This window comes from Myxocyprinus asiaticus, chromosome 49 (assembly GCF_019703515.2).
Source record: "Myxocyprinus asiaticus isolate MX2 ecotype Aquarium Trade chromosome 49, UBuf_Myxa_2, whole genome shotgun sequence".
Lineage (NCBI taxonomy): Eukaryota > Metazoa > Chordata > Actinopteri > Cypriniformes > Catostomidae > Myxocyprinus > Myxocyprinus asiaticus.
The window spans coordinates 26,642,177-26,667,822 of NC_059392.1; the positions used below are offsets into that span (position 1 = coordinate 26,642,177).

General features: G+C 37.7%; 1 protein-coding gene across 1 annotated transcript; it reads left to right on the top strand.

Moving 5' to 3' along the window:
- Window positions 1–3,996: 3,996 nt before the first annotated feature.
- capn2b (calpain 2, (m/II) large subunit b) lies at window positions 3,997–25,623 on the top strand. The gene is made up of 21 exons (XM_051694182.1): window positions 3,997–4,327; window positions 8,710–8,779; window positions 10,794–10,912; window positions 12,462–12,595; window positions 13,958–14,126; window positions 15,480–15,563; window positions 15,682–15,767; window positions 17,222–17,290; window positions 17,431–17,591; window positions 19,277–19,440; window positions 19,726–19,737; window positions 19,847–20,058; window positions 21,749–21,785; window positions 21,906–21,971; window positions 22,057–22,114; window positions 22,198–22,262; window positions 23,232–23,300; window positions 23,414–23,492; window positions 23,611–23,727; window positions 25,176–25,234; window positions 25,325–25,623. The coding sequence occupies exons 1-21, from the start codon at window positions 4,091–4,093 to the stop codon at window positions 25,346–25,348; spliced, it is 2,091 nt and encodes a 696-aa protein (XP_051550142.1). The 5' UTR covers window positions 3,997–4,090; the 3' UTR covers window positions 25,349–25,623.
- Window positions 25,624–25,646: the final 23 nt, after the last annotated feature.

Below are 25,646 nucleotides of genomic sequence, written 5' to 3' on the forward strand. Positions count from 1 at the left end.
CATAACTGGCTTGTTTAGTCTCCTCCACGTTCCCGGAATTAAAAGCGGAGGTCCGCACGTTAAAGAGGATGTGCTGTCCTAATTTGAAACCGCTCTTTATTATCTGTAAGCCTTTCTACTCGCCGCGGGAGTTTTCCTTGTTTATTCTGGTGTGTATATCGCACCAAACACGTGTTTGAATGCGGCGCTGCAACAGCTGACTGATCAAATCACAGACACAGAACAACAATACTGTTACATCATATATCAGTTTGTGTGAGGATATGTGCATTCCTACTATGACTTATTTAACATTTAACAACGACAAACCATAGTTTACAGCGGAACTCAGACAGCTTCGTCAGGCCAAAGAGGATGCTTACAGAGTTGGGGATAAAGTCTTGTACAATCAGGCCAGGAACACACTGAATAAGGGAATCAGAATGGCTAAAAGAAGATACTCTGAGAAGCTGAAAAACAAGTTTTCAGCTAATGACCCTGCATGAGTGTGGAGTGGCATGAAATAACTTACGAATTACAGGACTTCTACCCCCAACCCTGTGGTGGACCAACAACTGGCTAACGACCTGAATGTGTTCTACTGTAGATTTGAAAGGCCCAATCTCACACCCCACACCCGCTCTGACCTTCACTTCACACAAACACAACACCTCCTGTAACCCCCCTCCTCCCCCCTCCTGCTACTCAACCTGCACTTAAGATCTGTGAAGATGATGTGAGACACGTCTTTCGGAAACAAAAGATGAGGAAGGCTTCAGGCCCAGATGACGTTTCACCAGCGTGTCTTCGATCCTGTGCTGACCAGCCCCCATCTTCACACAGATCTTCAATAGATCACTGGAGTAGTGTGAAGTCCCATGCTGCTTCAAAGCTCAATCATTATTCCTGTCCCAAAGAAACCAAAAATCATCCTGACGTCTGTGGTCATGAAATCATTTGAGAGACTGGTGTTGGCCCACCTGAAGAACATCACTGGACCCTTTCTAGATCCCCTTCAATTTGCTTATCGAGCAAACAGGTCTGTGGATGATGCAGTCAACATGGGATTGCATCATATCCTGTAACATCTGGACAGACCAGGGACATATGCAAGGATCCTTTTGTGCACTTCAATTCGGCTTTCAACACCATCATCCCAGCTATTCTCCGGACTAAATTACACCAACTCTCTGTTCCATACAGAAGGGAGGTTGAACAGCTGGCTGTCTGGTGCAGTCAAAACAACCTTGAGCTGAACACGCTCAAAACGGTGGAGATGATTGTGGACTTTAGGAGGAACACCCCAACACTGACCCCCCTCACCATTCTGAACAGCACTGTGGCAGCAGTGGAGTCATTCAGGTTCCTGGGCACTACCATCTCACAGGACCTGAAGTGGGAGACCCACATTGACTCCATTGTGAAAAAGGCCCAGCAGAGGTTGTACTTCCTTCACCAGCTGAGAAAATTCAACCTGCCACAGGCGCTGCTGATACAGTTTTACTCAGCAGTCATTGAGTCTGTCCTCTGCACTTCAATATCTGTCTGGTTTGGTTCAGCTATGAAATCAGACATCAGAAGACTACAAAGGACAGTTCGGACTGCTGAGAGGATTATTGGTTGCCCCCTGCCCTCCCTTCAAGAACTGTACACTTCCAGAGTGAGGAAAAAGGCTGGAAAAATCACTCTGGACCCCACTCACCCTGCCCACTACCTTTTTGAACTGTTGCCTTCTGGCCGATGCTTCAGAGCTCTGAGCACCAGAACCGTCAGGCACAGGAACAGTTTTTCCCCTCAGACTATCCATCTCATGAACAGTTAAATTGCCCCATTGAGCAATAACTATGTGCAATACACAGTTTAGTCTTTCTTATATTTATCCAACACATCCAACCTCTTCTGCCATTTCATTCCTCTGAAAAAAAAAAAAAAAAACATTTGCACTGTACATAACAGATTTGTATTTACACTGTACATAACAGATTGTATTAGATTTGCACTACTCATGTGTATGTGTGTATGTATGTATGTGTGTGTCTGTACGTATGTGTATAATTATTTTTTATTTTTTACTATTATCTATGTCTTGCTGCTGTTTTTTTATTGTTTATGTATTGTTGTACACTGGAAGCTTCTGTCACCAAGACAAATTCCTTGTATGTGTAAGCATACTTGGCAATAAAGCTCATAAAGCTCATTCTGATAATCTTTTACACACATGAAAAAAAAATCCCAAAGTTACTTATAATAATAGAACATAGCAATGTTGTATTTTGAGCATTTTCAAGCTTTCTCCCGTGAGATGTTGAGACATTTCATTTGTTGTCAAGAGCATATTTTATTTGCAGTTGATGTACATCTAATGTTGTGTGGCTGTAAAACAGATTTAATTGTTGTGGTGTGTGCTGGTCTGTTCTCTTGTTTTCTTGTTCTTGTTGTTCCTCTTTCCTTCAGTAGACTCTGCTTGTTAACATCAGGTGTCATCACTAATGATAAATCATCACTCTTAGAGAGTGTATCTACTTTATTTAATTATCTGCTGTAGATTCAACACTGCTTCAGTGTTAGTTTTTAACACCAGCGAGTGAGAACCACATTAACACCAGGAGTATACATTTAACACTGGGGATTTTTCTGTGTATGATCTGTATATCCTATTTTATATTATTATTGACATTTTAGTAGTTTTAACTATTTTTACTGCTTCCACACTAACGTCCCATCCCACAAGGGGTAAATAAAGTTGTCTTCTCTCAGTTTCAGTTTCTATATACATTATTAAAGGAACAGTTCACCCAAAAATGAAAAGTCTGTCATCATTCTTCCTTCTGAAGAACACAAATGAAGATTTTTAGAAGAATATCTCAGCTCTGTAGGTCCATACAATGCAAGTGAATGGTGGCCAGAACTTTGAAGCTCCAAAAAGCACATAAAGGCAGCATAAAAGTAATCCAAAAGACTCCAGTGGTTAAATCCATGTCTTCAGAAGTGATCTGATAGATGTGGGTGAGAAACAGAACATTAGTTAAGTCTATAATAAATCTTACTATAAATCTTACTATAAATCTGATTAGCATTCTTTGTGCATATCGCTACTGGATGGGGAGAAACATTTATAGTAAAAAAGGACTTAAATATTGATCTGTTTCTCACCCATACCTAACATATCACTTCTGAAGAAATGGATTAAACCACTGGAGTCTTATGGGTTACTTTTATGCTGACTTATGTGATTTTGGGAGATTTTTGAAATATCTTCTAAAAATCTTCATTTGTGTTCTGGAGAAGAAAGAAAGTCATACACATCTGGGATGGCATGAGGGTGAGTAAATGATGAGAGAAGTTTCATTTTTGGGTGAACTATTCCTTTTAGGTTACATAAACTGTAACAAAAAGAAAATGAAACACAGATTGCATTTGATTTTGGTCTATACAGCAGGCTACAATATATTTAAAAATGTAATTCAATGCTCAAGAAATTAAATGAAATGCCAAATCGTGAACCATGAAAAAGGCGGGACGATATTTGACGACACAGCCAGATAGAAAACCAACGCTGCTCCAGCAGATGGTGCTGTTGAGCAAATAATCGAGCTCATGTGCACTGTCCTGAATGTTAAAAATACTGAGCGCACCTATTCCAGCTCCTTGATGCGCACAATTAGCTATTAACACAAAGTAACTGTATTCATTATAATCTAATAGATAAAGTTATTTCACCGCAGTGTTGTGCTGAGAGTGAGAAATTGTCCCTTGGTCTCATGTGATAAGACAATAAAAAAATAATAATAAAAGAAAACGTTGTCGTTTTTTTCTGCAGTATGATAGGCTATATGCAGCAACATTTATTCGTAATCAGCCAAATATAGCATGCTATTGTTCTGCTATAATTGTAGTAGCTGTCATTGTATGTATGTCAAAGAAACCTCTTGCCATTGCACTTTTTATTATACTCTTCCTGTTCTTCACTGAGTGAGTAAAAACGCCCCAAAACTCACTTGACAGCCTGACCACGCCTGGAGAGTTTGGGGCGGAGAATCACAGTTAACTTAAGTTGAAGGATCAAGACATCTGCACTTTCATCTGGAATTTGTATCCTTCAAAAGCGGAAATGTCGGGAATAGCTTCTACTCTAGCCAAGAATAGAGCGAAAGCTGCAGGGTTTGGAACTAACGCCAATGCCACTAAATATCTTAACCAGGACTTTGAGGCACTGAGGAGTCAGTGTCGCAGTAAAGGGACCCTGTTCTCAGACCCGACTTTCCCAGCCGCACCCGAATCTCTGGGCTTTAAAGAACTGGGACCCAGCTCTTCCAAAACCAGAGGATTAGTGTGGAAAAGACCCGGGGTAGGATTTTCTAACGGTTTCAGTATGAGCAGTTTCCCTCATTAAAAGAGGAATCATGTGATGTTTTTATTTTGTATTTATTTATCATGCTGTTGAGTTTGTATAGGGCTGTTATAATCGTTTGTTCAGGAACGGGTTAATACAAATGGTTAGATCCTTCCTTGCATACAATCTAAGTAGCGTTCACGGGTGATTCTCTCGATATCTGTGAAGAAAATGTCATTTACATTAAAATATAAATGTAATATATATATACACAGTACTGTGCAAAAATCTTAGGCACATAAGATGTTTCACAAAAACATTTGTCTTAAGATGGTTATTTATATCTTCAGCTTTAGTGTGTCAATAGGAAATATAAATGTTAAACTCCCAAATATTACTTTTGCAAATAGATAGAATAGAAGAACAGGGAGCCCTGCAACAGATGTCATGGTCCCCACAGAGCCCCCACTGAACATCGAGTCAGTCTGAGATTACATGAAGAGACAGAAGCAATTGAGACTAAATAGATAGAAGAACAGGGAGCCCTGCAACAGATGTCATGGTCCCCACAGAGTCCCCCACTGAATATTGAGTGAGTCTGAGATTACATAAAGAGACAGAAGCAATTGAGACTAAATAGATAGAAGAACAGGGAGCCCTACAACAGATGTCATGGTCCCCACAGAGCCCCCCACTGAACATCGTGTCAGTCTGGGATTACATAAAGAGACAGAAGCAATTGAGACAGCTGAAATAGATAGAAGAACAGGGAGCCCTGCAACAGATGTCATGGCCCCCACAGAGCCCCCCACTGAACATCGTGTCAGTCTGAGATTACATAAAGAGACAGAAGCAATTGAGACTAAATAGATAGAAGAACAGGGAGCCCTGCAACAGATGTCATGGTCCCCACAGAGCCCCCCACTGAACATCGTGTCAGTCTGAGATTACATAAAGAGACAGAAGCAATTGAGACAGCTGAAATAGATAGAAGAACAGGGAGCCCTGCAACAGATGTCATGGCCCCCACAGAGCCCCCCACTGAACATCGTGTCAGTCTGAGATTACATAAAGAGACAGAAGCAATTGAGACAGCTGAAATAGATAGAAGAACAGGGAGCCCTGCAACAGATGTCATGGTCCCCACAGAGCCCCCCACTGAACATCGTGTCAGTCTGAGATTACATAAAGAGACAGAAGCAATTGAGACTAAATAGATAGAAGAACAGGGAGCCCTGCAACAGATGTCATGGCCCCCACAGAGCCCCCACTGAATATTGAGTCAGTCTGAGATTACATAAAGAGACAGAAGCAATTGAGACAGCTGAAATAGATAGAAGAACAGGGAGCCCTGCAACAGATGTCATGGTCCCCACAGATCCCCCACTGAACATCTTGTCAGTCTGAGATTACATAAAGAGACAGAAGCAATTGAGACTAAATAGATAGAAGAACAGGGAGCCCTGCAACAGATGTCATGGTCCCCACAGAGTCCCCCACTGAACATCGAGTCAGTCTGAGATTACATAAAGAGACAGAAGCAATTGAGACTAAATAGATAGAAGAACAGGGAGCCCTGCAACAGATGTCATGGTCCCCACAGAGCCCCCACTGAATATTGAGTCAGTCTGAGATTACATAAAGAGACAGAAGCAATTGAGACAGCTGAAATAGATAGAAGAACAGGGAGCCCTGCAACAGATGTCATGGTCCCCACAGACCCCCCACTGAATATTGAGTCAGTCTGAGATTACATAAAGAGACAGAAGCAATTGAGACAGCTGAAATAGAAGAACTGTGGTGAATTCTCCAAGAAGCTTTGAACATCCTGTCTGCCAACAACCAAGAAAAACTGTATCCAGGTGTATCTAGGAGAACTGGTGCTGTTTTAAAGGCAAAGGTGGTCACACCAAATATTAATTTAGCTTTTTTATGTCTACTGGACTTTGTATGATGTTAAGTGATAAATGAAAACTATTTATGTCATTATTTTTGAAGACATCCTTAATTTTAATTTCACAAGTTTTTCCACAGTTTTCTTAGTACATTTTTAATGGTTTAAAATTAAGTGAAATCTTCAGGACATAATATTGATTAAAGTAAGTAAATTTAACTTAAAACATTCAGTTAACACAATCTGATGTATATGATACTTAAACGTTTAATGTGAACATTTCATATTCTGAACTTGTGCGCACAGACCTCAACACTTTGTGCACAAAATACGATGATGGTAACAGTCAACAGATCATTTTTTTTTTTTTTGTTCATGAACGACTAATTTTAAGTAGAAAATTAACTTCAGACTTTACAAAACAAGAAACTGCCAAACATAACCACAAAATCAACTATAAAACAATGTAAATAAACTCGCAAACAGTGAAATCATGCAAGCTCATTAATTATTCATTAATGCAGCCTTTTCCAGATAATTACCTACAATTTCCAGTTTAGAGGTCATGTGTGAAAACAACCCTTTTGAAAATACTGGTCAGTTTTGTTCTGGCAATTTTCCTTAATGCGAAGTTGTATCACTACCTATACATTTCCTTATTGATGGTATGTGTGAACACTGAACAGCACATTTGGTACATTTACCAGTAAAGGCAACGATTTTCCTGTAATTTACCTGGTTGCATGTGTGAATGGGGCTTCTGACTGTTTGAACATTTGCAGACGAGGAGTGTATTCGGAAAGCTGCTTTGAAAACATTGTTTATTTTTGCAATTGACCCTTTGCTAAGCTCCGCCCCCCTTGGTTACCGCTGCTCACTCTGACCATAGATATCTATACATAGATACCTTATGAGCAGCTGTTTCTCTAAACCACGATACGTCGGCACGTCCACCATACTGGATAAGTCAAGAGCCGTCTGTCAACACATGAAAGTAAATTGGCAGATACGGCCTGCTAAAGTCTATTGTCTTTTCCAGCCAACTTTTAAATTATCTGATTTTCCATAAACAATGGGCAATGATTTAAAAAATCCTGACTTCACTTCTAAAACAGGTTTTTTTGTTCCCCATAGCAAACTGCAAATAAAGTCCTCTTCAATTGAATATATCATGGCAAACATACTGAAAATTAGCACCCAGTCAGTCAGTTCATTACATGATGAACTGTTTCCACACAAAAGCAGTTTATGCAGCGGTCTGAGGCTTCTTCTCCATTCACTTACATCCAAACAGTTCTCCTTGTTGACCGTTCCAAGATGGAGCCACGGTTGACGTATTCGAATGAGGCATCTACGTATGTATATCTATGACTCTGACAAGCTTTGCAGAACTTTTGGCATAATATTCTCTTACACGAAATTGACAATATTCTTAAATAACACACTCACTTTGATGCTGTGAACTCTTTATTTACTATCGCCTTTATTAATACCTGAATCAATACATGAATGAATTAATGTTAAGTTATTAGCTCTGCGTGTATCTAGGTACCTCGTGTCCCTCTAATACCCAGCAACAAAGTTTTTATTTTATTTTTTGGATAATTTCTATAAAAATTCCACTTCAAACTACTCAAACACACATTACTCTCATAGACCTAAACTGGGGAAAAGCAAGTGCTTGTCAGAGAAATAGCGCACGGCAACAGTTGCTAAGATAGGATTTGTAAGAAACGCTTTTAGGATGGGGCTTAGCGAAGGCTCAGTTCCATTCTGTGGTGCTAGTGTTGCATGAATTACATACTTCAGCTTTAAGTAAAATGTACTTACTGTATTTTATTTACCAATTAAATTGACTCGAATTAGCATATAAATTTAACAAGGTTTTCTACTTTAGGATTGATACATGATGACACATTGTAAAGAGAACAAACAATGATAAATAATATTTACTTATAAGCTAGAGCATTCATTTTTACATGCTTGAATGTAGAACAAATGTATTTACTTAATATTTTCAAGTTCATGCTTTAACTTATTCAATGGAGAAAGTACTTAATCTTTTCTGCTATATTTCACCGCAAAATCATTTTATTAGTGTGTGTGTGTATATATATATATATACTGTATAGTGCATAGAAAATATTAAGCCTTCATTTATGACAATTAAGATTGTCATGTATTATTTTCAGGACACTTACGCACATTTTACCGGCTAATTCTTATTACCGTAACACATCAGTCAACATCAGTCCATATGGCTTGTCTATATCCTTTCTTTTTCTTTTTAAATCAATTATTATATAATGTTTCATTAGCACAGTAAAAATCATGCATAAAATGAGTCTTATCAGATGACCTAAATGTGCTCCATGTGGTAAAATGTGAATCAGTTTATTTTCCTAATTAAAAATATTGATAAGTACACCTATAACTGAAGGTAGTAACTTCTTTATTGAACTTTTCCGCATTTCAAACACACTTTTCTTGATGTCTTGTACAGGAGCTGTGCTCAAAACCACAGTTCATCATCGGTGGAGCTACAAGGACGGATATCTGTCAAGGAGCCCTAGGTAAAGGGAAATTAAAGATTTATACATGTTTAGAAGATCTTCTTTACCAGATTCAGCCTGTTAATTCTCTATATTTGTCTAAATGTAAAGTGGTAAACCTGTTCTTTATACAGACAATGTCTCCGAGTAGTCAAGCAAAGTTATATTAGTCATATTTCTTTTTATATTTCTACTCCTCCTCTCTTTATCTCACCTCTTTAAACATACCTACTTGTGGATATTGCTTGCAAATGTTACAACTGCCTCAACCAGAAATTCAGCTTAGCTGTTTTGTGATGCCTATTTTCTTATCTTACAGATAACCTAAAATGTGCTTCATGTGGTAACATCTAAAATAATTGGTTTTATTCAAGCCTAAAATGTTATTTAATATGACTGAATTAACACCTAACTACACCCAACAAAAATAATGTTTAAGGGTTAGGTCAGGTAAAAATATCTCCTTAAAGTTTTTGTTTTTTTCAGAAAACACTATTAAATATGTTTTGTCATATATAACTTTAATCGTTGTGTCATGCAGCCTGTGGTGTTTAAAGTGGGTTGATTGACATGTCTAGATGCTGAAACGTTAATCCAACTAAGCTTTAACAATGCAAGCAAACAGCAGACACACCATGCAATTCCTAGAAAAAGGGTGTGTTACTTTTTGAAGAATGTTTTTAACCTAGTACTCATAGTGTTTGTTTCTTTCTAGTGGCTTTGCACTAGCACTCCCTTACTATACATCTCTCACTGCTTTTCTTGCTCTCATTCCTTCCTGTTCTATATTTACTGTTAGCCAATTTGCCGAGCCAAACTCATAATGTAAACCACGTGAACACGGAAACTAGCCGAGGGGGCTGAACAAAAATGCTTTTGTTTTTTAAGAGGCTATAAAGACTTGGCTGGAATTGTCATGGTAAAGTTGATCTCTGCTGCTCGCATTAAAACCATGCAAGTTAAATATGATACAAGTGGTAGACTGCAGGAAAAGCATAGCTTATTGTCTTTGTTTTGAACGAGAACATATTCTCACAAGCCTCTGCACATACTTTCAAGCATAAACGAATGCGTCTGGTTTATCATACTTGCAGCTCACCACTTGCATGATATGCAAACCACAACCACATTCATTGGCTGGTTCTGTTCCAGTTTATGAGCGTTATTTACATGCGCTTCCACAAATTGTGCCTGATCTCCTTTATCTGGAGGCTTTTTGAATAATAAAACTTTAAAAATAGTTACCTTAAGTGTATTTTGCATTACAAATATGGTTATAACAAATTCCATTTCCATATCTTTTAAAGAAAGAGTCATTCTAAAACAGGCGCCATTTGTTCCCAATGTGTAAACAAATGACTTTAACAATGAATGACTGATGCCAATAATAAATACACTGATGGGCCAAAACATTATGACCACTCAAAGGTGAAGCAAATAACATTGATCATCTCCTAACAAGGCCACATGTCAAGGTCTAGGTAGATTAGATGGTAAGTGAACAATCAGTTCTCGTAGTCAACATGTTGAGTGCAGGAGAAATGGGCAGGAGTAAAGACCTGAGCGACTTTGACAAGGGCCAAATTATTATGGCCAGACGACTGGGTCAGAGCATCTCTGAAACAGCCAAGGCTTGTTGGGTACTCCCAGTCAGCAGTGATGAGTAACTACTGACAGTGGTCAAACCGGTGACAGGGTGTTGAGCGCCCAAGGCTCATCGATGCATTAGGGCAACAAAGACTATCACATCTGGTCCAAACTGACATGAGGTCTACTGTGGCACAAGTCACAGAAAATGTTAATGATGGTTACGAGAGGAAAGTGTCACAACACACAGTGCATCACACCCTGCTGCGTATGGGGCTCCATAGATGCAGAGTGCCCATGATGACTCCTGTCCACTGTTGAAAGTGCCTACAATGGGCACATGAGCATCGGAACTGGACCTTGGAGCAGTGGAAGAAGGTCGCCTGGTACACCACAGAGCAGTTGTAAACAACACAGAAGTCACTTCCTGTTTCTCTCTGTCTCTCAGGTGACTGCTGGCTGCTAGCGGCCATTGCCTCCCTGACCCTGAATGAAGATGTTCTAGCCAGAGTTGTACCTGACGGACAGGGCTTTGGTGACAATTATGCTGGAATCTTCCATTTTCAGGTATGTGCATGTTACACTGTTAAAGTAAATAGGTCACGCTTTGCAAAAAAGCGCAGTGGAGGTACATGGCAATTATTGTGATGTGATACATATGATGGTACTGAAAGATAAATTTGATATTTAAATGGTATTCTTTGGTAGTTCAAATAATACCATGGTACTGCCATACAGCATATCCAAAAAAAAAAAAGTATTACCAATATACCATGTCAAAAAAAAACAAACAAAAAAACATGCTAAAACCATAGTACATGTCCAAAAACATGATAATACCATGGTTTTATATACAAAAGTATAATATTACCGTGGTACCTGCACCATGTCTAAAAAACATTGTATTACCATAGTACATGTAATACCATAATACTCCAAAAAACCCATAGTATACCATAGTTTTTTGTTTTTGTTTTTTAAACATGGTAATACCCTATTTCATGTCCAAAAACATGGTACTACCATAGTTGTATGTCCAAAACTATGTTATTACCATGGCAAGATGCCATATCCAAAAACCCATAGTAATACCATAGTATGGATCAGGAACCATGGTAATATGGGTAAAAAAACATTGTAATACTCTAGTACCATATCCAAAAAATAAATAAAAATAAAGAAAATAAAAAATGTTTATACCATAGTACATAGCCAAAAAACATGGTATTACAATAGTACCATGTCCAAAAACATGGTAAAACCATAGTACATGTCCAAAAACTTAATACCATGGTATTATATCCAAAATATGATATTATCATGGTACCTTTATCATGTCTAAAAAACATTGTATTACCATAGTACATGTCCAAAGTCCATTGCGCCATGTCCAAAAAACCCATAGTAATACCATAGTTTGGGTTAAACAAAAACATGGTATTAGATAGATTGATTCAACTTTATTGTCATTGTGCAGAGTACAGGTACAGAGCCAATCAAATGCAGTAGTTTTTGCATGTTCCAGCTAAGCTTGGGTCAGAGTGCAGGGTCAGCCATGATACGGTGCCCCTGGAGCAGATGGGGTCAAGGGCCTTGCTCAAGGGCCCAACGGTGGCATCATGGCAGTGTTGGGACTTGAACACCAGACCTTCTGGTCAGTAACCCAGAGCCTTAACCGCCAAGCCACCACTGCCCCATTACCATGGTACCATGTACAATAGTACATGTCCACAAAACTTGGTAATACTGTAGTTGTATGTCCAAAACTATGTTATTAGCATGGCATGTTGCCATGTCCAAAAAACACTAGTATGGGTCAAAAATCATGGTAATATGGGTAAAAAAAAAACCATGGTAATACCCTAGTACATGTACAGAAAACATGGTATTACCATTGTACCATGCCCAAAAACTTGGTAATACCATTGTACATCCAAAAACATGCTAATACCATTTTACATGTCCTAAAACATGGTATTTGGTGCTTTTTGTTAGTAACTGTAATGCAAAGTATGACCCTTAAATGAGTTTGTAAAAGTGCCTTTTAGTGGTTTGGACCACATCTTGAGATTGAACAGGTAAATATTGTACTGCATTTTTCACCCTCATCCTTTAGTTCTGGCAGTTTGGCGAGTGGGTGGATGTTGTCATAGATGATCGCCTGCCGGTGAAAGATGGCAAGCTGATGTTTGTGCACTCTGAGGAGGGAAATGAGTTCTGGAGTGCCCTGCTGGAGAAGGCCTATGCTAAGTATGTCATTGTGTATTTGTTTGTGCTGTTTCTTGTGTTTGTGTGTTGCAGTGTGTGCTCATAGAAATTAGCATCAAACTGCCTCAACCAGAAATTCAGCTTATTTGTGGAATTTACTTCCTAAGAACAGACAATACGATAATTGCATATTTTCTGTTGTGCTGTAAAATAATTCTTAATTCTATCAATCGAAATGTTTCACAGCCGCCAGATACAAAGTTAATGTGTACTGTCATACCAAATATTTATTTTATACACACAGTATATTGACAAATGTAGCATTCACCTACAATTAAGAATGAATTGGGAATATAGGATGGTTTCAAACTGGTTTTCAGCACCATCTATTGAAATGACGTCCGTCAGACAGAAAATTAAAGAAAATGTTGACAAGTGAAGGTGTTGACAAAATAAGCAGATTTTGCATGTTGCACATTAATTAAAATGCATAAGATATTTCTTTTTTCTGGTGTTGCCAGCACTATACAGTATGTACAGTATACTATATATACACACACTACCGGTCAAAAGTTTTGAAACACTTGACTGAAATGTTTCTCATGATCTTAAAAATCTTTTGATCTGAAGGCATATGCTTAAATGTTTGAAATTAGTTTTGTAGACAAAAATATAATTGTGCCACCATATTAATTTATTTCATTATAAAACTAAAATGTAATAATAAAAAAAAAAAGTTTTTGAAATGGATGACTTGGACCAAATAATAAAGAAAAGCAGCCAATAAGTGCCCAACATAGATGGGAACTCCTTCAATACTGTTTAAAAGCATCCCAGGGTGATACCTCAAGAAGTTGCTTGAGAAAATGTCAAGAGTTCATGTCTGCAAATTCTAGACAAAGGGTGACTACTTTGAAGATGCTCAAATATAACACAGTTTTGATTTATTTTGGATTTTGTTTAGTCACAACATCATTCCCATAGTTCCATTTATGTTATTCCATAGTTTTGATGACTTTACTATTATTATAAAATGTGAAAAAATTATAATAAAGAATGAGTGTTTCAAAACTTTGACCGGTAGTGTATATATATGCTTTATACCATATATGTACACACAAAAATATACAGTATTAAATCTCTGATTCTGTCTGGTCCTGGTTATTTACTGAACTTTGCATACAAGGACAGCAGGTTTACACACAGCAGGTGATTCCTAGAAAAGGGGTGTGTTGACAGCAATCAATAAAGAAAATTCCAAATATTTTCATAAAATATCACTAAAGCATTCTCGAATTGAGACTGTCTTTCAATAGGCCTGGCTATAGTTTCTTTTAGTCAGGCTAAAGATGTGCATGTGAGTTGTTTCCTAATTCTCATGGTATATTTTGTGGTCTCTGTCAGGGTGAATGGATGTTATGAGGCTCTGTCTGGAGGTTCAACCACGGAGGGCTTTGAGGATTTCACTGGAGGAATCGCTGAGAACTACGATCTGAAGAAAGCGCCTTCAAACATGTTTCAGATCATCCAGAAATCTCTGGAGGCTGGAGCTCTGCTGGGCTGCTCCATCGATGTGAGATTCCTCTGCCTGCATTTATTACACTCATAAATAATCGGTTGTAGTAGTTTTTCACATGGATCTGTGTGTATTTAGATCATTGGAATTACAGTGTGAACTACACTAGTAGTTAGCCAGGAGGTTAGCAAAGTCATTTATATATAAAAAATGAAACTTTACAATGGTCATACAATGGGGGGGTTCACCAAAAACAGTGAAAATTTAGTTTTTCATGACCATTTACCACTCTCTTTCGAACCCTTCGAATTAAACAGGCAGGTTATTTTGCTGCTGTCACTTTAACCCTACCTTGGGCCTACTGAGAAAAAAATGATTATCAAAATGTTAATAACTACAGTCTTGACCAACACAAAATAGGTATCGTTTGAAAACTTAGAAGATATACTTTACAGTACATGCAGACATTACAACCAAAACTGAACAAGTGCTTTGAAATTTGCAGACAAATCAGAATTGTTTTGTTTTGATAATTTATTAATGATATGTACTACACATATTATTGTAATCAGTAAAAACATCAAACTGATCAAATAGTCATGTGTCATATGTTGTTGGAAAGATCTCAAAGAGTAGAATACAACCCGCCTATTTGTTTTACTCACAGACATAAAAAATATAGTGAGTAATAGCTAAGTTCATGTTTTTGACATATGTTACATATTAACAGGTGTTGTTTTATAAGCCATGTTTTCACTTCTAACTTCACAAAAAATAAACAGAATATAAAATATCATATACCATTACTTAGAAGAGCAGATTCACGTTAAAATGAGCCCAAACACAACTTAATCGGATGAATAAATTAATAGATAATCCACATGAAGCACAATGTGCACACAGCACATAATGTGTTATTTGGCTAAAAACACATTAGCTTTCCTGGATCAGATGACCTTATCTAGTGATCTAGTACAGTGTCCAGCATCATGGAATGCTAATCTAATCGTATTAGGATTCAGATCGCTGCAACCAGAGGTGTAAGTCATCCAAATATGTGCAGAGAGGATTGTTCTTTCTAATTTCATATGGCCAATGTAATCACAAATGCCTGCAATTGGTCCATCCTGATCAGCGATGAGAAAATGAATAGGTATCACATGACAACAGCATCAATATGCTACTTCAACAGTAGTCTGGACTAAAATGTTCACTTAAATAATGGTGCTGTGAAAAGTTGACCGTCATTGACCGTGATATGTTGAAAGTGGAGAATTATTATTTAGGCCCATCATACCTGACCAATCAGAGACAACTTCTGGGGTGCTAAGCCCCGGCCATTTTAAGAGAACCCTGTTTAATGCTTATTATTTTACTTGATTATTATATTTCTATTTCGTATGGTATCAGATAACTAGTGCTGCTGATTCAGAAGCTGTCACTCGTCAGAAGCTGGTGAAAGGTCACGCCTACTCACTAACTGGTGCTACGGAGGTATGACTATGAGTTATTGGCATGGCTTTTTTTTGTTTTTTTGTGTAAGTGATGAATTAATACATATTGTCATGTTGTTATCATTGTGTAATAAGAGCATATGTTGTTTTTGTCTCAGGTGAACTACCGTGGCCGCATGGAGAAGCTGGTTCGTATGCGGAACCCTTGGGGGCAGGTGGAGTGGACTGGAGCCTGGAGTGACAAGTATGGTTCAATTAAAGTAGAAACCAGAGAACAATATACAGATGAATTCATCAATGTAAAAATATAATTTAAAGCTGTTGATTTAATGCGTTCATTCAGTGCGATTAATTATACTTAAAGAATGTGTTGAAAAAATAACACACTTAATCATGCTCCCTGACCCTATGTAAATTCAGTTAAAAGATTTTTCCTACCAACTGAGCGATTAAAACTAGAAGGAGAAGGGTCTGTCTAAATCCTGCAAGACTTCTACAAAACACGCCTACTACAAGGCACGCCTATTGCAAGTTACGCCCCATTCAAGTTACAGGCGAAATGCTAAAGTCTTGCATCAGTTGGATGTCACATTCATATACTGTTTTTATTTGAGTACCACAGCAACCCTACACCTGTCCCTACCCTTAAACCTAACCCTAACCACAAACATTAAAAACTGAAAAGTTTGTAAAATTATTAAATATACCACAGCTTAAGAGTTCTATTGAATACAATCATACTGCCATATCACTAGGTGGCGACACTGAGGGGAAATGTGATGAAAATGAAGAGGGGAAAAAGCTAGCATCTGCTAAGCTAATAGGAGAAAACAGAACAGAGAAATGTTCAATGTCACCAACCATTTATATCTTCAGTTTAATAATATGATATGTGAAATATAATTGAAAAGTTTTTCTATGTCAAATGTACACATTTAAGACAACATGAATCATACAGCGATTGCACAGGATTTTAAAAGTTATTTTAGCCAATAGAATCGCTTCATGATCCAAGAGGGGCATTACTTGGAGTGGGCGTGTAGTGGGTGTTCCTTGTTGTCTTGCGGGATGTAAACAGAGAACCTTGACTTGAAGTACCACTTTCAAGTTTTTGTAATTCGCAGTCAGCAGTGGGCAGTTAGCACAACTCCAGCTGTACAGGCAACAAACTTACCAAGAGAAGGCAGTACAACATGAGTAAAGATGTTCAAAGACAGTTGGGCGGAGCACAACTCCAAATGTAGGGGTCTCGAGATGCATTTTTCAAAGTTTCAAACTGCATTTAACTTGACACAGCTTCCTAGAAATGCCTAGTGCAACGTGACGCAAGCACAGTGCGCTTTGATCCCACTTTGAAAACTCACAAAATCTTTTTTTCAGATGATTATTAATGAGAAAAAAGGTTGTAAACTAATCAAATATTAATAATAATTACAAAATATCATGAAAAACTTAAATTATGACCCTTGGCTAACATTCTTAGCATTCTTAGCATTATTGCTAATTATTTTCATTATTGATTAACATTGTTAAAATGCTTCCAAATGTAGAATATGGCACCTGTAATAAAAGTAAAACAGTCTATGGAGTTGCTTTGGAGCAATCTTATTTGGAGAAGACAACATTAGTACATCAGTGTGACCACTAACTGCTAACTGTTATCGATGATCTGAATTGTTTATTTTTTCTTCCCTCTAGTTCATCTGAATGGAACGCTGTGGCAGCTTCTGAGCGGCCGAATGCCAGTGCTGAGGATGGAGAATTCTGGTGCGTTACAAATTTGTTACAAAATCTGTGGATCCAGTTTTAGTGTATTGGGTCAGAGTAACAACCGCAACTCTGAAATCTAGAAAAGAGGACTCTTGCTTCTGGATGTTTCTGATATTGATTTGTGTGTGCTTGTTCAGGATGTCTTTCTCAGATTTCCTAAGCAACTACTCTCGTATCGAGATCTGCACTTTGACCCCTGACACCATCACCAGTGATTCTGTTAAACACTGGGCTGTGACCAACCATGATGGTAACTGGAGGAAAGGCTCCACCGCTGGGGGCTGCAGAAACAACCCATGTGAGCACAACAAACACATACAAAACAACTGCAGTCTTAAAACACCTTAAAAGAGATGCAGTCTTAAATCTTAAAGTAAAGGTGACCCTTAAGGCCCCGAAATACTTCCAGAGAAGTTCTTCTTCTTTCTTTGTTCAGGGGTAAAAATACGTTTTAAACAGTCGAGCAACAGTATACTATTTGCAAACATTCAGACACTGGTCACACCACTGTGGGAGGTGTTTAGACATACATTTAAATATGAGGACTCTCAGTAAAACCTTACCAATATGTTTACCTTACCATTAATGACTTTATGCCTCATTATATGAGTAGAATTCACATGAAGTCAGTAAAAGAAGTTGTTTTAACCACTCAATTATTATTTAAATTAATATACGTAAATGCAGTAAAAAAATTTACATTCTGAATTTATGATGCTAATGCGCTAACGCACTATGTAATTTATGATGACACTGATACAACTGCAAAGATGGGTGTATAAACGTGTTAATGTGCAAAATACAGACAAAGAATGATGATAGGCATATCTTCCCTAATGAAAATCGAGAGTTCATGGCAAACTTGCAGCAAATTGTCTATTGTTGCCGGAGGTTCACCAATACAGGCGAAGAGCTGCAAACTTCTGGCAAACATTTGCGGTGAATCAAATGCTCATTTGCATGTCAAAATAACGAAAGGCAAGTTTGCGGCAAGTTTGCGGCTAGTTTGTTTTTTTGTAAGGGTTACTTTGGGCAGATATGTGAATGGCTTTTGCTGCTGAAGGCACATGAGTGAAGCAGCATATAAAACAAAAGAGTGAAAGGCCACTTGAGAGTATTTGAGTAGATTTGATTCCTTTTGTAGACTAATTAAACAAAACAATAAATCACATGACATGGTCTTGGAAATGTCTCTAAGCGAACGGTTTTACAGATGTAGGTACATTGCACCAGCCCTCTAATAACACTACACGCCGATGTGTTCATGTTGACTGATTTTGACTGACTGAACAAAATAAACAGAATTAGCTGTCGGCGTCAAGGTAGGTGGAGCTCTAGGTCACACCTAATGATGACGTGGACTAATGGCAGTAAGATGGTATATAGCAGCTGGTAAGAATTTTTTCTAAAAGTTCGCCCAGGCGAGCTGTTACGAACCACCGAAATCGAAAGCAAGAACACCTTCTTTTAGGCCTGATTTTGTTCTAAATGACATCACGCCTGTTCGTTCTTTGATTTCGTATTAAGTATTTCGGGGCCTTTAGACCTTACGGTCATGACCGTTTTTTATTTAACTTCAGCTGTTTATACTAGAATGACACTTAATTTAAAGTATTTTATTAGCATAATTATTTTACATAAATACTTTAGTCATGTCACAACGATGATTCGCTACTTGCCATTCGGTTGCAGGTGGTATTAAGGGCGGGAAATTTTCATTTTAGAGAGCATTTGATTGGACAAAAATATGTGTAATGTGAGATGAGTCATGAGTATTTTTGGTCCGTTTTCCTTAAAGAGAAAGACTTAAAATTTTAAATACATGTATAAACTGCTAAACTTTTAGAAGTACTCTAGCATATAGATGTCCTCAAATCTTACACATGGACTGAAACCACAAAACTCCAGTACTGATGTCATGGGGTCTTTAAGTTATGTTTTTGAGTATTTTATTATTATTAACATCAGCTCATTGCTCCATAGACACATTCTGGATGAATCCTCAGTATGTGATAAAGCTGGACGATGATGATCCAAACGATAATGAAGAGGGCTGCAGTTTCGTGGTGGGTTTGATACAGAAGAACCGACGGCGTCTCAGAAAAATGGGGGAGGATATGCACACTATCGGCTTTGCTATCTATGAGGTGGGTGGAGACACGATGCGATGGAGCTTTGGATCTAAACAGGGTGGATGTGAAAGTTGGAAAGGAAAGGGAGATTCATGAATTTCCATAGAGCTGACAAATTGAGCCAGTAAGAAACCACCAAGCAAACACCCTAGCAACTACCCAGAATGTCCTAGCAACCACATAGCAATGTGCTAAAACTCAACGCTCTGGAACACCCTAGCATCACTCAAGTTTTTTAAAATCTAATTGTAAAAATCCCTACAATCCCATTATTCTAATCTTATTTTTTGGTTTCCACAGGTTCCTCCACAGGTAAGTGTTGAACTACGTAGAGGGGCATAGCTTGAACAATCACATCTGAGAATGCTGTTTATTTATACTAGTTGCAGCATTTTTCTGATTGGTTATTGTCTCCTGTCAGTTTCGTGGTCAGAGGGATGTGCACTTGGATAAGAACTTCTTCTTGACACACGGACAGAAAGCTCGTTCTGAAACGTTCATTAATCTGAGAGAAGTCTGCACACGCTTCAGATTGCCGCCGGGCGAATACCTCGTTGTGCCTTCAACATTCGAACCCAACCTGGACGGAGACTTCTGCCTGCGTGTGTTCTCTGAGAAACAGACAGAGACACTGTAATATTTTCACACTTGTGTGAAGTTTCCTGCACATTTTCATGTCCTCATATGACACTGCATTGAACTGCTACATCTGTGGCTATATGCCATTCAATTTATGGTTAATCTATGACTGACTTTTTAAGTAGTAGTTTCATGTAGGGACGTCCCAATACCGATACTGGTATCGGATTTAGGTCCGATACCACACTAATGTACATGTACTCATGATCATAAAAATGCTCCTATACCAAAAAACTATACCATCTAACGTACGAATGTCATTACGTAAACATTCACAAATTAAAATCATGCTATGTCCTAGTGAGATTATTTAACAGCAAAAGCTGCGATTGAACTGTATATTTAAACATTTGCCGCACGCTTCAAAGTGAATGTGTGGAGTCGGTGTTGTGCTGATATGAAAACAGAAAGTGCTCATACCTTTCAGAGCTCCTTGACCATACAAGGAACACACCGTCATGAGCATCACGTGGTCTGTTTGTAGCAGATGACAGTGAGCAGAGCGCTAATTCACTTTGCATCGTTAGGCACGTACAGACTACATATTTCTTTTTTTAAATAGCAGCCTTTTGCGGTTTAATAATCATTTTGATTCATGTAACGACCAGCTTTTCTGGAGTGGGAAGCTGCTGTTATAATGCAAGAGCTCCTTGGTCATAACAACACAGAAACACTTCAAAATAAAAGCTCAATTTAAATGGTAAAAATTATGATAGAAATATATTACTACTGTAAAGTTATGTAATATTCACTGTTATACTACTACTACTACTAATAATAAATCAATATATATAATTGTATTATATTTAAGCAATATCTCGCATCTGTAATGCTCTGTAATGCAGCACTTTATTTGACAAAAATAACTCCAGTGTTGTATTTTAGATTGTGCTGTGAGGTTCTGTATAAAATCACTTCATCTGATAAAAAAAAAATACAATATCATGTTGAAAATTAATTGTTATACTTTAATTTGAATAAGGTTTTAATACATTTATTTATTTAAACACCATTTTGATGATAAAATTGAAATAAACTGTTGATATGGAGTTCAGAAAAAACAAACGTACCGGACTCGGTATACTCGTTCTCAAAAAAATGGTATTGGGACATCCCTAGTTTCATGCAGTGTTTTTTAAAATGATACCTATTATCCTTTTGAAAGCTTTTTAAATAGAAGTAAAAATCCTAATCATTTCTCCACAGTAAATTCAATTTTTAACTATAATGTAAACCTTTAAAGGCAGACCCACCATGAGCTCTGAGCTTATGAAGCAATGATATATGCTTTTGTAGAAGCCACAAGCTTCATCACATTTAATTGCTAATTTCCATTGAAGAACTACACTACCCATAATCCTAAACAGAGTTCTACCAATCAGGGAAGTCGCGGATACTGATAATGTATAAGTAAAGTATCATGCAAATTTTTGGTGATTTTTGGTTAATTATCTATATAACCGTAAGTTAGCTCATGTTAGCTAGCATAGTTATTAGCTTGGTTAATATAATGAGTCTGCTAGCAGAATGAGAAAGCTGGCTAGCTAGCTAACTAATAAGAAATGTGGGGTGCAAAAAGTTAACATTTACACAATGGTGCAAAAATAATAGAACACTGAATACATCTGAATGCAAATAGTTTTGTTGTCTGCCTTCATTTAAATGCCTAATTTGTCCTTTCTAGACCATGTGATGACCCTGTGGATGCTGAATTACCTGACGTAAGCAAGAGACATATGATAATTTTTGCTATAAATCTCCTAAACAATTAACAGTCAATGTTACCATATGTACTCAAAGAAAATAACAAATCATTTAGCTGTACTTGCTTTTGTTTTCAGGAGACTGTTTCAGATGCTGAAGTTGATGCTGGTTTCAGGGGCCTGTTTAAAAAACTTGCTGGAGATGTAAGTGGCGATAGCTTGCTATATGCTGTAAACATGTATAATAGATTCAAAGTAGAGCAACCAATCCTTGTTTTTTGCTATGTAGGACATGGAAATCTCAGCCACAGAGCTCCAGACTATCTTAAACAAAATTATCGCAAAACGTACGTATTTTTGCACCTTTTTTTCACACTGAATAAAAAAGAATCCATATTTCTAAAGGGTTATGTTTTGTGGTGTTTTGCAGGAACTGACATAAAGACAGACGGGTTTAGTTTGGATACGTGTCGCATCATGGTGAACCTCATGGATGTATCCTCTCAACTGTAACAGATTACAAACATTTTGTGTATTTGTGTTAATGTGATGCATGTGCATGGGCCAGGAATGACAAGAATTTAATGTTTGGCAAAACTCTTCCACATAGCGAGTTAGTGTAACGTTCATAACAGAGTAAAAGTTTGTTCACATTGACAGCGTTATTTCAAGTACCTGTATACAGTAGTTGGTTGCTATTGTGCATTCCTATTCGACAACATTATCCAATTATATCAATACATTTCATTCAGTACGTTTACATGCACTTTAAAAGTTCGATTTCAGTTGGACTAAAACAATAATTTGTCTTTTTAGAAAAGGCATGTGAACACTTTAGTCCGAATAAAGTCACATTTTTGCAAAGTCAGACTAACAGACCTACTGTAGGCTGTATTACAGCTTGGCTTCGTCTAGCATGTGTGCATATTAATCAGACCACAATTGGCCTTGGCATTGTGAGCATGCTCCAAAAAACAAAACAAAACAGAGGTTATATGCGATGTGTATTTAACACTTCCTTTAAATATGTGATTGCGCATCATGTTTACTGGGACAGACAGATGAAGACTGTAGCCCGACTACACAAAAAACATTGTAGTTCGATTATAAATGCTCATGTAAACGTACTGTCTTCATTCCTATTGGTAGCTTCAGCACTGATTTGTAGCTCATTTGCATTAAATCCACGTAAAGCATTGTCAGCTGTCATAATGTTACATAATAACACAGGGTGCCATCTGTATTTTCTTTAAGGGGCTGATCACACAGGATGCATTCTTGGTTTCCATCTATAATTTTTGTACATTTTTGGTCTATGTACACATGCACCAGATGGACATCTTAGGCCATTGCGCCATCTGACGCTGTGTTTTGAGCACTGCGTTGCACTCTAACAAGCATTTGTTAATGCAAGTGCTGCATTATATGTTGTTGAACTGTAAGTTTCCCTTAATATCATCGCAGGACAGTGGGAATGGGAAACTTGGTCTGGGAGAGTTTGCCACTTTGTGGAAGAAAGTGCAAAGATACCTCGTAAGAGACCCACCACACGGCTTTAATTTCTCTTTCTGCTTTAGGAAACCAGAAGCATTTAACATTTAAGATAATTTTTAAATGTGTTTTGTTTTCTTTTACAATTTCTCAAGGGAATCTACAAGAAGAATGACATGGATAATTCTGGAACCATGAGCACTCCGGAGATGCGTATAGCAATGAAAGAGGCCGGTTAGTCAAGCCAATTTGTTTCAACTACTAGCACCACTCACATTTACATGAAGTCTCTCATTTGCAAAGATAACTTTTTGCTGGCATATTGTAAAGTACATTCTCTCCTCTCTTCTAGGTTTCTGTCTTAATAATGCTATATTTCAGCAGTTGGTGGCACGCTACGCTGAGACAGATATGACCCTGGACTTTGATAACTTTGTGGCCTGTCTCATGCGACTGGAGATGATGTTCCGTAAGTCTACCGCCAATCTGTAAACCTTGTCACCCAAAATAACTGTTAGTTTGGACGATCTAGCACTCTCTTCTATAGTTTTGTGCTCTGTTGAGAGTTACTTTTATTTTGTCAGGGAATTTTAAAAGTGTGTTTTCCAGGCCTGGAAAAGTCATAAAAACTCCAAAGTCATGGAAAAGTCATAGAAGTTTCTACAGTGAATAAATATATTTTTTATATGCTTTTAAATATTTCATGAGATAGATATTGCTCTTGAGTACAGTAAAATTTGCTTGCAAGTCATAGTGTTGTCCAATTGTAAGCGAATCGCTCTCTGAATTGTTCTTTTGTGTCAGTTCTTTTCAATGAATTAGTCGAAACGGTCTCAATGATTCATTACCCTTACAAAAATCGAGAGCTCTGGCAAACTTGCTGCCAACTTGTCGCACATTTTCTGCAAATTTGCCACTCATTATTTTGACATGCACATTATCTTTACGGAAAACTCTTCATTGTCGCCAAAGGTTTGATGTAGGTTCACCACTACCGGTGAAGAGCTGTAAACCTCTGACAAATATTTTGCTAATTCGCAAGCTCATTTGCATGTGAAAATAAAGAGTGGGAAATCTGCGGCAAGTTTGCTGCAAGTTTGTCAGAACTCTAGATTTTTTGTAAGAGTGAGCAAATCAGTCAAATCAAAATTATTTTAAAAATATGTAGGCCTGGGGGCCTGTGTATCTCAGCGAGTACTGACGCTGACTATCACCCCTGGAGTCACGACTTTGAATCCAGGGCGTGCTGAGTGACTCCAGCCAGGTCTCCTAAGCAACCAAATTGGCCCGGTTGCTAGGGAGGGTAGAGTCACATGGGGTAACCTCCTCGTGGTCGTTATAATGTGGTTCGCTCTCGGTGGGGCACGTGGTGAGTTGTGCGTGGATGCCGCGGAGAATAGCGTGAAGCCTCCACACGCGCTATTAGGTCTCTGCGGTAACGCGCTCAACAAGTCACGTGATAAGATGTGCAGATTGACGGTCTCAGACATGGAGGTAACTGAGATTCGTCCTCCGCCACCCGGATTGAGGCGAGTCACTACGCCACCACGAGGACTTAGAGCGCATTGGGAATTGGGCATTCCAAATTGGGGAAAAAAAAGGAGAGAAAATAAAATGTAGGCCTATCGACTAATCACAAATGCATGGAAAAGTCATGGAAATTAATTGGTCAAAAAGAGTGGGAACCCTTATTTTGCCTTATTTGATTATGCTTTCAGATAGCAATATAGCCTTAACTCCCAGCTCTAGCCTGAACTCCGTTTAGCACATTTTACCATATTGAAATCGATTCCAAAATATTTTATCACAAAAAAAAAAAATAAAAATAAAAATAAAAAATAAATAAAAAAGGCTGCAGATTCTTTTGGGCCTGATTGTAATCTTATATAAACATGAATGTATGCCTCTCCTCTCCAGGGGTTTTCAAGAAGCTTGATCCCCACAAGACTGGCTTCATTGAGTTGGACTTTCAGCAGGTTAGACGTTAATGCAGTTTGTCATGCTTTTAATTCTCTATATGTTAAAAATCTATATTATTTTGTAACACATTTCTTTGTTTCCTTTAGTGGCTGAACTTTACCATGATTTAGGTAACCTGCCACCGGACCACAACATTAAAGAAAAATTACATGCGTTAAATATTAAAGATTGGTATTTAATTTACCTGTTATTTTTAACTGTGTTTGGGGCTTTCTATCAGTCTTAAAAATTATTTTGTGATTTTAGAAGTGCTTGTCATTACCACACTAATTTCGTTTACAAATGCAAGCTGATTTGTTGAACCAGTCTTTACCACTATGTAATAAAAAAGTGTATGTATTGTTAAATTTTCCAGATGACATTATTAAACACTTTTAAAACTGTATGAACTTGTATTTTTATGTATGG

Coding starts and splice junctions, on each gene's coding strand:
- capn2b (XM_051694182.1), top strand. CDS start 4,091: ATGTCGGGAATAGCTTCTACTCTAGCCAAGAATAGAGCGAAAGCTGCA. Junction 17,291..17,430: donor GCTGAGGATGGAGAATTCTG/GTGCGTTACAAA, acceptor GTGCTTGTTCAG/GATGTCTTTCTCAGATTTCC. Junction 22,263..23,231: donor TCATGGTGAACCTCATGGAT/GTATCCTCTCAA, acceptor ATATCATCGCAG/GACAGTGGGAATGGGAAACT.